General features: G+C 39.4%; 1 protein-coding gene across 1 annotated transcript; it reads left to right on the top strand.

Annotated features, from left to right (window-relative positions):
- The first annotated feature begins 498 nt into the window (after window positions 1-498).
- LOC125828071 (uncharacterized) lies at window positions 499-1,125 on the top strand. The gene has a single exon (XM_049507374.1). The coding sequence runs from the start codon at window positions 499-501 to the stop codon at window positions 1,123-1,125; it is 627 nt and encodes a 208-aa protein (XP_049363331.1).
- Window positions 1,126-13,529: the final 12,404 nt, after the last annotated feature.

Here is a 13,529-nt window from a genome sequence, read left to right as displayed (position 1 = left end):
TCTTATGGTTTTATTGAATAAAAGTTTTAAATTCTTAGTGATTTTTATGATTTATGCGATGAATGAATGCTAAGGCTTGTATAAGACCTCCAAGAGGTCGAATACGCATGTAACGGCTAGGGGGTGCTCCTGGGTCATTACAAACTTGGTATCAGAGCAATATGGTTTAAAGATTGCTTGTAGGTTCAAAGTCTCGAAAGCCACATCTAGTACAGTGTTGTTCATCGGTGTGAGTCGGGACACATCTATGAGCGAGAGGCTATAGGACGATAGAAGTTTAAATTTCTTTCATTATTCTGTAGGTCGTGCCTTAGAGTTTGGTCTATAAGTGTTCTTTTCCTAATTTGTCTCTTGTGTTTATATGATATGAATACGAGGGCTAATCGGAAGAGAGCGGAAAAGTAGATAGATCATGAGGGAGTTCCTCCCCAAGGAGTGCAAGGTGGCCAAGCATTTTTAGGTGTGTAAGAGAATGAGGTTCCGGTGGTTCCCTCGGATATGACTAATGGGGAGATTAGTGAGGCTTTTCTCTCCCTAGCCTGTGCCATGACTACTCAAGCAAATAGAGATGTTATGCCTAGGGTGAATGATATTGAGAGTACCGTGGCCTCAAGGTTAAGGGATTTCACAAGGATGAATCATTCTACCTTCTTGGGTTCTAAGGTAGATGAGGACCCACAAAACTTTATTGATGAGGTTTTTAAGATTGTGGATGCCATGGGAGTGACTCCTATGGAGAAGGCGGAGTTGGTTTTCAACCAACTCAAGGATGTAGCTCTAGTGTGGTTTGAGAAATGGAGGGATGAGAGACGCATAGTGGCTGACCCAATGGATTGGGGAGTGTTTAAGACGACCTTTCTTGATAGGTTTTTCCCCTTAGAGTTGAGGGAGAAAAAGTTGGTTGAGTTCATGAACCTACGTCAAGACAATATGAATGTGAAGGAATACTCTCTCAAGTTTACTGAACTCTTTAAGTATTCTCCTACCTTGGTAGCAAATTCTTGGGCAAGAATGAATAAGTGTGTGATGGTGATTTCCGGTTTGGTTAAAGAAAAGTGTCGTACGGCCATACTCCATCATGATATGGATATATCTAGACTTATGGTTTATGCTCATCAACTTTAGGAGACGAAACTTAGGAAGATGAATAGAGATATGAAGAGGGATAGGCCGGATGAACAAAACCAATCTAGGTCTAAGAAGAGGTTCTATAAACAAGATTCTTCAATGGTCAACAATGATATGGTGTCTAACCATAAACCTCATAGAGGGAATGGAGGTGGTTCTACTTTTGAGAGGACTAGGTGTGCAACTTGTGGAAAGTAACATTTGGGCAAGTGTCTTGTCAACACGGATGGATTCTTTGGATGTGGGAGTAAGGGTCATAGGATGAGAGATTGCCCTATACTTAAGACAAAAGGGTAAGAGACCAATCAAGTTTCTCATGATGGCCCGGATCCAAATGCTTCTAATAGGAACCGTTTCTATATGCTTCAAGGTAACAAAGATAAGGGAACAAATGAAGGTAAGTCAATTTTCTTTCTTGTTTGATGATAAGTTTAGATGGGTTTACCCTCAGTGGGGGATGATGAGTTGAGTAGTAAGGTTGTTGATATCCTTATATTTTCCTTCTATTCTAATTCAAGTTTGAAACGAAGAGTTCTTAGTAGCATGTTGCGTGTTGGAGTCTTATGTGAATTGAGTTTCGATATTCTCCTTATGATGTGCATATTTTTGTTGAATTCTTGTTTAAATAAATAAATTAGTTTTCATGACTTTGTCCCTTATGATTAACATGCGTTTATGAAGAATTGTTTAAATTGCTCCATGAGATGCCTAGTCGAGCATGATATGCTATGGAGAAGGAAGTTCCTCCAAAAAAATGAGAAGTGGTAAAGTTTTGTGCATATTGAGTGGTAGATGTTATTACTATTTCCTTGATGTTTCCTCCTTGATGTGTGTTGCAGTAATGATATTACATTCTTGTTGTGGGGTGCTAGTCCTAGATTATGTACTCTTTAATGCTTGAAGTGTCATTCGAGGACGAATGTTCCCAAGTGGGGGATATTGTAACTCCCCTCAAAATGAAATAGGATAATTAGAGCTTCACATACGTGTTAGTAGTTCATAAGTCTGTATAAATTTTTTAAAATGAGTTTATAAGTCAGTTTAGTTGAGTTTGAAGTCAAACGTCAAAGAGATGTTCAAGACGTTTGGAAACTAGTGTTTTACGTGTTGTTGTGTTCTAGTGTGTTGGTAATGTTTTTATGTGTTGTTTGAAGTCTAAAATCAGTGGAGGTGACCCTAGTATCTTAATAAATATTTTTTGGGTCAAAACGTTCGGGTATGACTCCCCGGGACCACCCTAAGGGTCCCCGAGGAGGACCCCAACCCTTGGCTAAACAAGCTGCCAAGGCAGCTTGAAAATACACTTGGAGGGAGCATGTCCGCGTTGCAGACTAGCTCCACCAAGGGCCAAAAATCTTGGTCCGCGTTGCGGACATTTCACGGACTCTTCTGTCTCAATATTTAATATCCAAAAACTTGTGGGAACACCTTCGCATCACGAACATGTTTCACGACGAAATCTGCGAAAATAAAACTGAAGGTTGACTTGTTTTAAAAGGTCCAACTAAGTGAGGGGTGATTTGCGTACTTTGGGGAATTAATATAATTGGTTATTCAACTTATTTTAGAGTTTTTTGAGTGGATAAAACCCCAAGACCTAGAATTAGACATCATTATCAAAATTGAACCTTCCCTCTCCAATAAACTTTCTCTGTTGAACCCCATGGAAGAGACCTTTGAAGCTTCAAGCTAAGGGATTGGTTTTTACTGATTTCTCTGTCAAATTCCTAGGAAATTAATCATAAAGGTGTAGGGATTTTTTCTTTGATTCTCCTTTCAATAAAAGAGCCAAATCAAAGATATTTCAATGTTTTTCAAAAACACTAAAAAACCCCAATTACAATTCTATTCTTGGATTCTTGCTTGAAAGTATTTCAAATGATGTTTAATGTTAATATTGATGGTTTTAAGGTCAAAAACTCCATGAGCCCTTGCATATCTTGAAACCCTAATTTTGTGTCTAAAGTGGGTTTATTGATTATGAGCTAATAATATGATATTAATATATAGATTGTTATGGGCTATTGATTTATGTATTGTTCTATATTGGATTAAGAGGAATTCATGGTCAATTGTGTTATATTGGATGTTGTCCTTGAATGGGCAATTGTGACCTAAGGTTTATGATGATAATGAAGTTGTGAATAGATTATTTGATTCTAGTATTATATATATATATATATATATATGTGGTAGATGTTAGAATTGTGAGGTTTGATCCCTTTGAAAGTGGGGAGGTGTTTACTTTATACGCATGTTGTGACCATGTCCTTGTAGGCAAAGTTGGATGATTGCTCTTTTGTGTAAATGTGATTATGTGAAGGTAATGTGATATGATGTGAATTTGTGTATGCTCTAAGAGCATCAAAGGTGACCTTGTGTAAGAGACTTTATGTATTATGCTTGGTTGTTGTCTTCTTTGAATGACTTATAATGAATGTGGGGTTAGGGTAGACTATGTTTACCTACTCTCACACCTAGAGAAGAATGAATGAAAGAATGTAAGAATGAATGAATAGAATGGGAGGTAATGCTAATAAATGAAAGTTGGGTCTATTATAAGGATAGTTTCATAAAGTTCTCCTTTAAATGAACGGGGTTCCTCGATGAAAGGTTTTCTCATCTTTGAATCCAAGAACTTCCTTAATGAATGAATGAGGGTTAGGATGGGTATTCCTTCGTGAGTTGAGATGAGAATACTAAGTAGCAATCCTTATCCCTAAATAAATGAATGCTGGGCTAGGATTGGTGCTCCTTCGTGAGTTGAGATGTGAATACTTAGTAGCAATCCTTATCCCTAAATGAATGAAATGAATGTCCTTTTCCATGGGGGAGTAATGCCTAGCACTGAGAGGATATGAAGATGGGTGGATACTCCTTCGTTAGTTGAGATGTGAGAATTTAGTAGCAACCCTTAAGATGGGTGCCCCTTCGTTAATTGAGATGTGGGTACTTGGAAACAATCCTTCTATCCCTTAAGTATGTGCCCAAATCGGTCTAGCAAGTGGTCTTTACCACGTCAAGGCTAAAAGAATGACCCTACCTTAGGCAAGTGGGGATCCCTCATTCAGTAAGGGTACTACCGGGATTCCATGTCAAGCTCCATGGTCTATGTCTTTTAAGGCTTTTCCCCCACATTAATGAATGAATGAACTAGAGTCTCTTAAGGATTTACTACTTAGGATAGGTGGTGGAATAGGAAATTAATCATAAAGGTATGGGGATTTTATCTTTGATTCTCCTTTCAATCAAAGAGATTTCAATGTTTTTCAAAAACACTAAAAAACCCCAATTACAATTCTAAGCTTAGGTTCTTGCATAAATGTATTTCAAATGATGTTTTATGTTAATATTGATGGTTTTAAGGTAAAAAAGTCCATGAACCCTTGCATATCGTCTAAAGTGGGTCTATTGATTATGATAAGGGGGTAACAAAGGAAAGGGTGGCACCCGGATCAATTAAAGTATAAACATCAAGATCAAAGATTTGCAACATACCGGTTACCACATCCGGAGTCTCATTAACACCTTGTCTACCATGCAAAGCATAAAATCGATTGTCCCTTGGGGCACCACTTTGAGAAGCACCTCTACCCAAAGGAGTAGTGTTAGAACTTCGGACCTCGTTGCGGATCTTGGGACATTCAAACCTCTTATGACCCACTTCTCCACATTCGAAGCAAGCACCCGAACCCTTCATGCAAGGACCACCATGCTTCCTCCCATACTTAGGGCATACATCCATAGAACCCACTTCACCTCCCCCTTGAGGTCTAGGAACATTGATAGCAAATCCCCGGTTGACATGAGGGTTTCCTCGGCCTTGATGAAATCTAGCACCCTTAGGGAACCTATTCTCCAATCGGGCCCTCTTGGCCTCGTGCCCCCTTCTCTTCCTCAATTTCTCCTCCTCCATTTGCTCGGCATAAGTCATCAACCGAGACAAATCCATATCTCCAATGAGCATAGCGGACAGACACTCCTCGCTAACCAAGTCGGATACACCCATCACAAATTTGTTCATCCTCGACCTAGAGTCGGCCACCAAGTGAGGTGCATACTTGGAGAGTTGGACAAATTTGAGGGCATACTCCCTCACACTCATAGCTCCTTGCTTCAAGTTCATGAACTCCACCAACTTTGCCTCCCTAAGCTCAAGAGGGAAGAACCTATTAAGGAAAGCAAGTTTAAACTCCTCCCACAACACCACATAGCCATTACCTTTCTCACCCTTCCATTGATCAAACCAAATTTGAGCAACCCCCTTGAGTTGGTAGGCCGCCAATTCCGCCTTCTCACAAGCACCAACATCCATAATGGTCAAGATTTTGCATACCTCATCGATGAACTCTTGCGGGTCCTCATCCACCTTTGAACCATGGAAGACCGGAGGGTTCAACCTCATGAAATCTCTCACCCTTTCCCCCGGGGTGGTAGCTCGAGGAGCTTGGGCTCCTTGTTGCACTTGGTTAGCTACCACTTGTGCAAGCATGGTGAGTGCATCACAGAGCTCACCATTGGTGGGTGGCTCTTCCGGTGATCGGGCCCGTCTTCCCCTCATGTTTGGCATGATGATCTAGCAATCCAAAGAACAAGCGTTATGGAGGAATCACCCTATCGCACTCTAAGCACGACATAGAACATGAAGAAGGGAAACCTTTCCTAAAACGTTTGTAGCCTCCCATTCATAGTCGTGGGGCGCTTCACAACCATGATTAGGACTCTATTCAACGCGGTGTGTTGGACTTCGAGGATTTAACAACCTAGTACTTTGATACCAAGCTTGTCACAACCCAAGCCTAGGGCCTAGACGTGACATGGCGAATGAGGAACCCGAAGGAACCCCAAACAAGCCTCTCAAACTTGTCATCACACTTCATCGGTCGCGGAAGTACAATCAACATTAATTAACGGGAAATAGGGACTAAGGGCAAACCATTTCAAAATGACATCATAGAATAAGAGTCAAGCTCACTTACAAAATACTTGTCCAACGCACACCTCTACATACATAGATAGGACGGGGGCCATGACATACTACCGGCTCCCCTCATAGTCAAAATACAATTGCAAGCTAAAGTCTCAAAACATAAGAGTAGGAAACATAACATAGCCCTCGAATCATTGAGGACTCACCAACAAACTCGGATAAGCACCGTACTAGCCACGTGAATGGAGAGAAGGATCAAGAGTAGCTCCGGTCCCTACATGGTGACATCATGAAGGCAAAATATGTGTTAGTACTTGGAATGTACTAAGTATGCGGGGTGCAACACAACAATAGACAAGGACACAATCGAAATACAAGAAATAGTTTCATAGGAATTATGAATAACAATATGAGGATGCATGATCAAAGTGAACTCAAAACATGTTTAAGTAAATCTATACTAATAGTAGATATCATATGTGTATGCATGATCCAACCAATCTATAACCCCAACTTAAGATGGGGGATGCCGTTCACACCCGGACACCCTGGTGGCAAGGTATAAACCCCTCACATGGTTGATATTGGTCACACCCCAAGCATCCTAGGTGGTGAGATATAAACCTCTCACATGGTTGATGTTGGTCACACCCCAAGCATCCTAGGTGGTGAGATATAAACCTCTCACGTGGTTGTCCGGTTCTTTTCCCCCAGACTGGGCATGGTCATGCAACACTTTATATAGGAAATTCCCATTAGGCTCTAATGCAATCTCACGTATGGAATGAACATATACACAAGCTTAGTTTCTCATCAACACATCTCTGGATTGCCATACATCTCATAACTCAAGCTTTAAAGCATCGATTCATCAATTCTCCATAATTGGACATTTTGTCAAACACCTTGAAGGCATGTAATGGAATCAAAGAGCATGGAAAATAGGGTAGTAATTATGCAGCCAAACCAATGAACAACGTACAACAACACCTTTTAACACCCACAATACCACATGAAAATCTCCACATCTATTCCAAATTTAGATTCAAGTTCTAGAGTCACAACATGCTTTAAACAATAACTTTTCATGTTTAAAATTCAATGTGTAGGAAATTAATACAAAGAACAAGACTAAATTATGAATCTTAACTTAAACCATGAATTAGTGAGTAGAATAGAGTCTAGGCACTATGGGTGGAAGAACCCATGAGTTCAACACCACATACCTTGAGTTCTTATGAAGGTCTTGAGAGTGTCTTCAATGGAAGCTTGGAACTTGGAGCAAGAGTCTCTTCAATCTTGAGGAAGGTTTTGGATTAGGGTTCTTGAGAGAACTTGAGAGAAAATGTGTCTAAGTATGGGCGAGGTGTTTTGGGAAATGTTTTAGAAATGGGAATTGAACTAATGGTATATAGGAAATAACATATTCCCTTTGGAAAAATGGTCCAACACTTAGAAAAAAAAATGAGGCGGGTGAACAATAAAAACGCTCACTGGAAATTGCATTTTCTGCCGGACAGATTTTACGAAAATGGGCATAACTTCTTCGTCCGAACTCCGAATGAGGTGAAACGAAGTGCGTTAAGTAGATAACTCCAAGATCTTTCCATGGATATGTTATTGGACACGAAATTATTTGTTTTCTAGGAGATATGACCCTCCAAAGTAGACCCTCGAATAAGGCTTCACTTGGAAATTTCGGATTTTGATACGGTTGCTCTAAAATTTGGGTTAGACCCATTTTCCACTCAATTTTACCCCCTAAACAAGAATATGAAGTCGGATTTTCGAAAAACGAAATGGATTTTTTTGATATAGCTAAACAAGTTTCCGGTAACTTCCGAAGCACATTTTTAAGAACCTTTTGGGTCATTTCACTATGCTCTTGTGTGTTTTCACTGTTGTGGGTGGATCCCTAGTGGTGGATCAGGGGTACCAAATCCTGCGATGTTCTCTTTTTTGAAGGGAAAGATTTTGTCATTTCAAATGACTTAATTGTTGTTGTCTTGGAGTTAATTAAAGTATTTTAGTGGTTCTACATGTACCCCCATTCTTATGTGAATTTATAGGAGAGCTACCATGCGTATTTGTGGTTGTTCTACAATATTAATATTCCTCTAGTCGTGATGTCATGTATCGATTATGTGTGGTTGAATGTGGGGATCATTAGGTCCAATTCTACTGTTCTTAAGAGATAATCTACAATTACTAAATCTAGCATTTCGATAATGTTGTTGGAGGGGTGGATGCTTGGACATATCCCTCGATGAATATTTGATTTCTAAAGATTAAATTTGTTATAACCTAAGCTCATGGGAATTTATGTTATGGGATGGAGATGTTGTTAATAACTGTGATTGTTTGGGTATTATAAGTGTGTGTTGGTTGGTTTAGGTTCACTTCTATTTGTAGCGAATATTGACTTGGAATTTTATCATGCTTAACTGCGAAAGGATTCGTCTGGATGATCGTGTCAAGGTCCTTGATAACATGTTGTAGACGTGTGTACGATGGACGTTGGTGGTTGTTGGGAATCAATTTTGTTGTAGATAAGTTTACACACAACAGTAATTATCAGTCGAGTATTGTGATGACTTCATTGAGGCATTTGTGGATGGGTGTGTAGGTATTCAATTGGTTGGGACGAAGATTATATCATAACATGAGACTCAAAATTGTTAAATAGGACCTTCTGTGTGATGAAGAACCGGTTAAAATTCTTGATCGCGATGTCCGAAAGCTAAGGACATGCGAGACAAGTATCCCTAGTAATTCAACGATTCAGATACTACTCTACCATTACTTCAGCCAATCCTTCCTAGTTTATCCCTCAGGGACTAGTGATGGGTAAATTGGAACCTATTGTAACGGCTTAATTCCGTCGTTAGAGAAAAGCCAATGGGGAAAGAATTGTGGTAAAGAAAAAACTTTTTGGTAGTAAATTGGGATTTCCTAGCCTAGTCCAGATTTGAAGAAAACCAGAGTCATGATGGTGAAGGGAAATATGGTAACAAATTATAGATCTATTAATGAATTTTATTACATGAGTAAATAGTTAAGACGTTAAGGATACCGTACGACTTTACAGAATTGAATTCGGGTGAGTAGAACTCTCAAAATCGATCTTAGCGCTAAGTGTATTTTCTGAGCAGCGTTGGTTAGAGGTGTGCTGTGAAATGGGGATTTTGGAATTCTCAAAATAGCTCTATGTTTCGTTACAGCCACTTTGGCGTTGGAATTTGCCGCTCTGTCGGGGCCACTACAACGAGATGAGGGTTGTTGTGGCGGGGTCGATGCGACTTAAAGTCGTTAATAAACCCCTATACGACCTTATTATGCACTTTTTGACTTTTAAAGCTAAAGAACGAACCCAGGCGACTCCTACTCATTTTTCACTATTCTTGAGGCTAAAGGTAAGCTTTTCACTCCCCAAATACATTGTTCGATCCGTAGAACGTAATCGAATTGATAAATATTGATGTGAAAGGGTTTTGTTATAGATTCTATGGTGGAAACAACCCTAAATTGGATAATTGGATTAAGGGTTTGATCTAGGGTTCATAGAATTGTTAGTAATTTGGGTAATTAATGATTGTTTATTGATTCTCATATTAAATTGATTGTTTGTAGAGCAAGAACAAGCGGAACGAATCTGGAAAGGGAAGGATCAAGTTTCTTAGGGTTTCAAGCTTGGATTCGAGGTAGGTGATGGTTGTGATTCTATGATTGTGTGATGTATGTTTGTTCTTGCTTCATTATGATACTTGTATATGTATGAATGTTGCAATGTTGATCACACTTGTTGTAAATGAGATAGATGAATAATGATTGTCATGAAATCATGACTTAAATGTATGATCTTGTGACATACTTGTGATTATGATTGTGGTGTGTTAGATGGATCGGTTGCCATGTTCCAGCATAACTGACTAGGATCGGTTGCCACGTTTTGGCATAAATATGGGATCGATTGTGACGTTCCGGTATAAATATGGGATCGGCTTCCACATTCTGGCACACTAACTTGGATCGGGTACCACGAACCGTATGCTAACAGTTTGGGTTTGGGTTCCATGAAAGGACCATTGAATTGGGTTCCGTGAGAGGACCATTGAATTGTGTTGTGTATCTATTTGTGATGAGTTCATTCATATCTCATGATGATTGATATTGGAAGACGGTATGTTGATCTAATTTGATATAACTATGATATGTGAGAATCGTGAAGTTTTTCATTGTACGTATATGTTGATGATATTGTATATGTTCGATAACTGCATATGATTTTATTGTCGTATTGACTTATGTTTGTTACATTTAGTGGGATAGCCACGTGATCCTACCAGTACACGGTGGTTGTATACTAATACTGCACTTGCTCTTATTTTTGTTGAGTACAGGGCATCTTCCGGCAGCAATTGACAGACCGCGCTTAGAAGATCAGTGATCGTTGATTCGAATTCAAAGGTGAGCCAGTTCTTCCGGGCTGCCTTGAGTTCTCTTTTTGTTTAGTCCATCCTATTCAGATTTAGACTAGTTCTTTAGACGATTTTCTTGTTTAGACTTATGAATCTTGTTAGAGTTTTGGTACATTGACTTTCAGGTTCTAGGGGTTGTTCTTCCACATTAGTTTGATTAGTTGTTTGTTAAAAACCTTGGGAGTTTATGGGAACTCTATATAATTTTTGTATTTAAAAACTTACTTCCGTATCTTTAAATGCATAGTTTTTGGTTAAGATGTTTAGTTTGGGTTGTAGTAATGGTTCTCCCATCGGAGGGTTTGTGTGGATGACAATCACGACGGTCTGGGTCGTGACACCATTATGGTCGTTGCTCATTCACAAGTCAAGCTTCATGATAAAATGAGTCTGATGGACAAAAGGATGGACAAAATGTCAAGTCGACATATCAGACTAAACAAAGCATTAGAGAAAAGGTTGCAAACAATACTGTTCGATATACGTCCCAGGAATGCCACTTGGACACTTTATTGAACAACAAAGAAGAGACGTAGCCTCAATCAAAGAGCAGATCCAACTATTGAGATATAGTAACCCTGGACCTAGGAGAGCTCAATCATCTCCCATAAGGTCTACCCTATTCTCTATGTGCTCACAACGATACTCTTTGTCGAAACCGACCTTATCATTTAGCGCGGTGAAACTACATAAAGAGGAACATGATTTTGACATAGCTAAGCTAGTGTGGGAGGGAAAAGATGCAATGGCTACTCAAAAGCAACCTAAAGAAGCACAAGCAAGGTCCAAATACAAAAAGGTTGCAGACCTTGGAGCTATGATGATGTCAAGTTACAAGGCCCCAATTAACGACTCTATCTTTGGATATTTTAGTCCATTTGTTGAAGAGTTGACGACCTTAGATAATAAAAAATCAGATTGAGAAAAGGAATGGGATGCCCTCGTACATGACATCACTAATGGGGAAGACTGGTTTTTCCGAACACATCGTTTTTCGGACCCCATCTTAGGTATGAATGACCAAGTTGTTCCAGAGCTTTACACTCTAAAAGATGATAGTCCAACCAATGATTCTCTCAGTGCCATTGACGATTACCTCAGATGCGATGAACATCTTGATGACCTAAATCTAGAGCATCTCGATGACATTGATTTGGAGCATGAGCCTGAAGATAATTATCCCTCAGATGGATATATCGACGATAGCGAATCTTCCACTGAAGCCCAGGAATATGCTGATGATTCCTAGGAATATGTTAAAGAAACTGTTTAATATGCACTAGAATCTGATGAAGAGGACTATCCACCCATCTTCACGAATCGTCACAAAGAACCAAACGTCTCTGAAATTGATAATGACCAGAATGGCATGATTGATGATCTGATCCCGGAAAGGAGACAAGAACTAGCGTATACAATACCTAAAAACGTTGGAACTGGGTTTCATACTTTTACTCTCGACGATATTAAGATCGCTGCATGGCCTCAAAGAATCCAAGACTTCTATACTTGGATGGTTACATAGAACCTAGTTGAGCGAGAAAAGTATATGATCCTTTCAGAATTTACTTCAAGGTTCTCCGGTATTCTCAGGGATCCAATAGGTGATGTGAACAAGAACTTATTCCTAACATCCTAAGACTTCGCTGTAAATTTGAACATACTTCTAGAAGTCTTTTGTAGAGATACCGGTCAAATACATGAAAAACTGCAGAGACAACTCTTCGAAATGAATTGTATATCATTTGATATTAATTTCCAAAAGATGGCAAGAATCTACTTTCAGCTTGGTGAAGATTCCAGCTTGTAGCAAGCTTTTGTGTCATTATTGCCAAAGGTATTAGCAGTGCATGCAATGATGATCATCGAGGATACATTCAAATCTAGAACTATCCCACATATTGGCTACATCAGGCAAGCTATCTTTCAAGCCCTGGATAGTATCTGCACGAAGAGATCTGTTCTGAAACAGATCGTTGAAAATAATCCAGCTCTTGATAAGGCATGCAGCCGAAGTGACCTTGTCACTAAGTCTGACTGCTCTTGCTCAAGTCGTCGAGTAACATGAAAGAGTGTCAAGCAATATCAGAGATTCAAGCTGCTTAGGCCACCTGATAATCGATATAGGATGACCAGGAGTACTATGTTTTTCAGGAGAAGAAGTCTAGGCAATTACCAGAAAAATGATCGTTGCTTTATTTGCAACAAAACTGGACACGTTGCGAAGAATTTCCCTCAATCTAAAAGCTCTGTCAAGACCCTCCAACGCCTTGATGACATAGCCGACCATACAGGAATATATCTCAGCAGAGATGATGATCTTGAATCGGTATTTTCATTAGAGGATGAACCGACGGGCGAAACTCTTTTCTCAATAGATGTCTATGAGATGGCTAGCGATGATATTGATATTAATGATGATCGAGGCCACAACATGTATCAGATATCCAATACAAACGAAGAGATTGTTGAATTCCCTCAAGAAGTTGATACACCTCATGTTCAATTGGATATCTACTCTTTAAAATGGGATAAAGTTGTGCAAGTCATTGCGCTTATGGATACATGAGCCGCATCATCCATTTTTTACCCAACAGTTCTACCTGATGACCAATGGATTTCTCATTTACAAAATTTTAGTACACCATCTAAGGAAATCCCTATGACCAAGTTGATTGCAAAACAACAAATTTTAATTGAGTGGTTCCCTAGGTTACAATTTCGGACCAAACTCCTTGGTTCAGCTATTCCAAGAAGAGATATCATCATTGGGTTCGACATCTACACACATCTCAAGGATTGACTTGGGATAAGAAATAAGGGAATAGCTTTCAGACAACTGTTCAAGCCATATACTTCAATGTCGAAGTTATTCTAAATATCCAATGATGAAAAGTATAGGAAATCCCGCCAACACAATCTATATGTTTCAAAAGCCAAAAATCAACCTAGATAAGATGGCGGAGTATCCATCGGAAAGATTCACACAATTT

The sequence above is a fragment of the Solanum verrucosum genome, unplaced genomic scaffold (assembly GCF_900185275.1).
Source record: "Solanum verrucosum unplaced genomic scaffold, falcon-dt-bn FXZP01000078.1, whole genome shotgun sequence".
In the NCBI taxonomy this organism is placed as follows: Eukaryota; Viridiplantae; Streptophyta; class Magnoliopsida; order Solanales; family Solanaceae; genus Solanum; species Solanum verrucosum.
The sequence above is the reverse complement of the archived record's forward strand: the minus strand, read 5'-3'. Positions and strand labels throughout refer to the sequence as shown.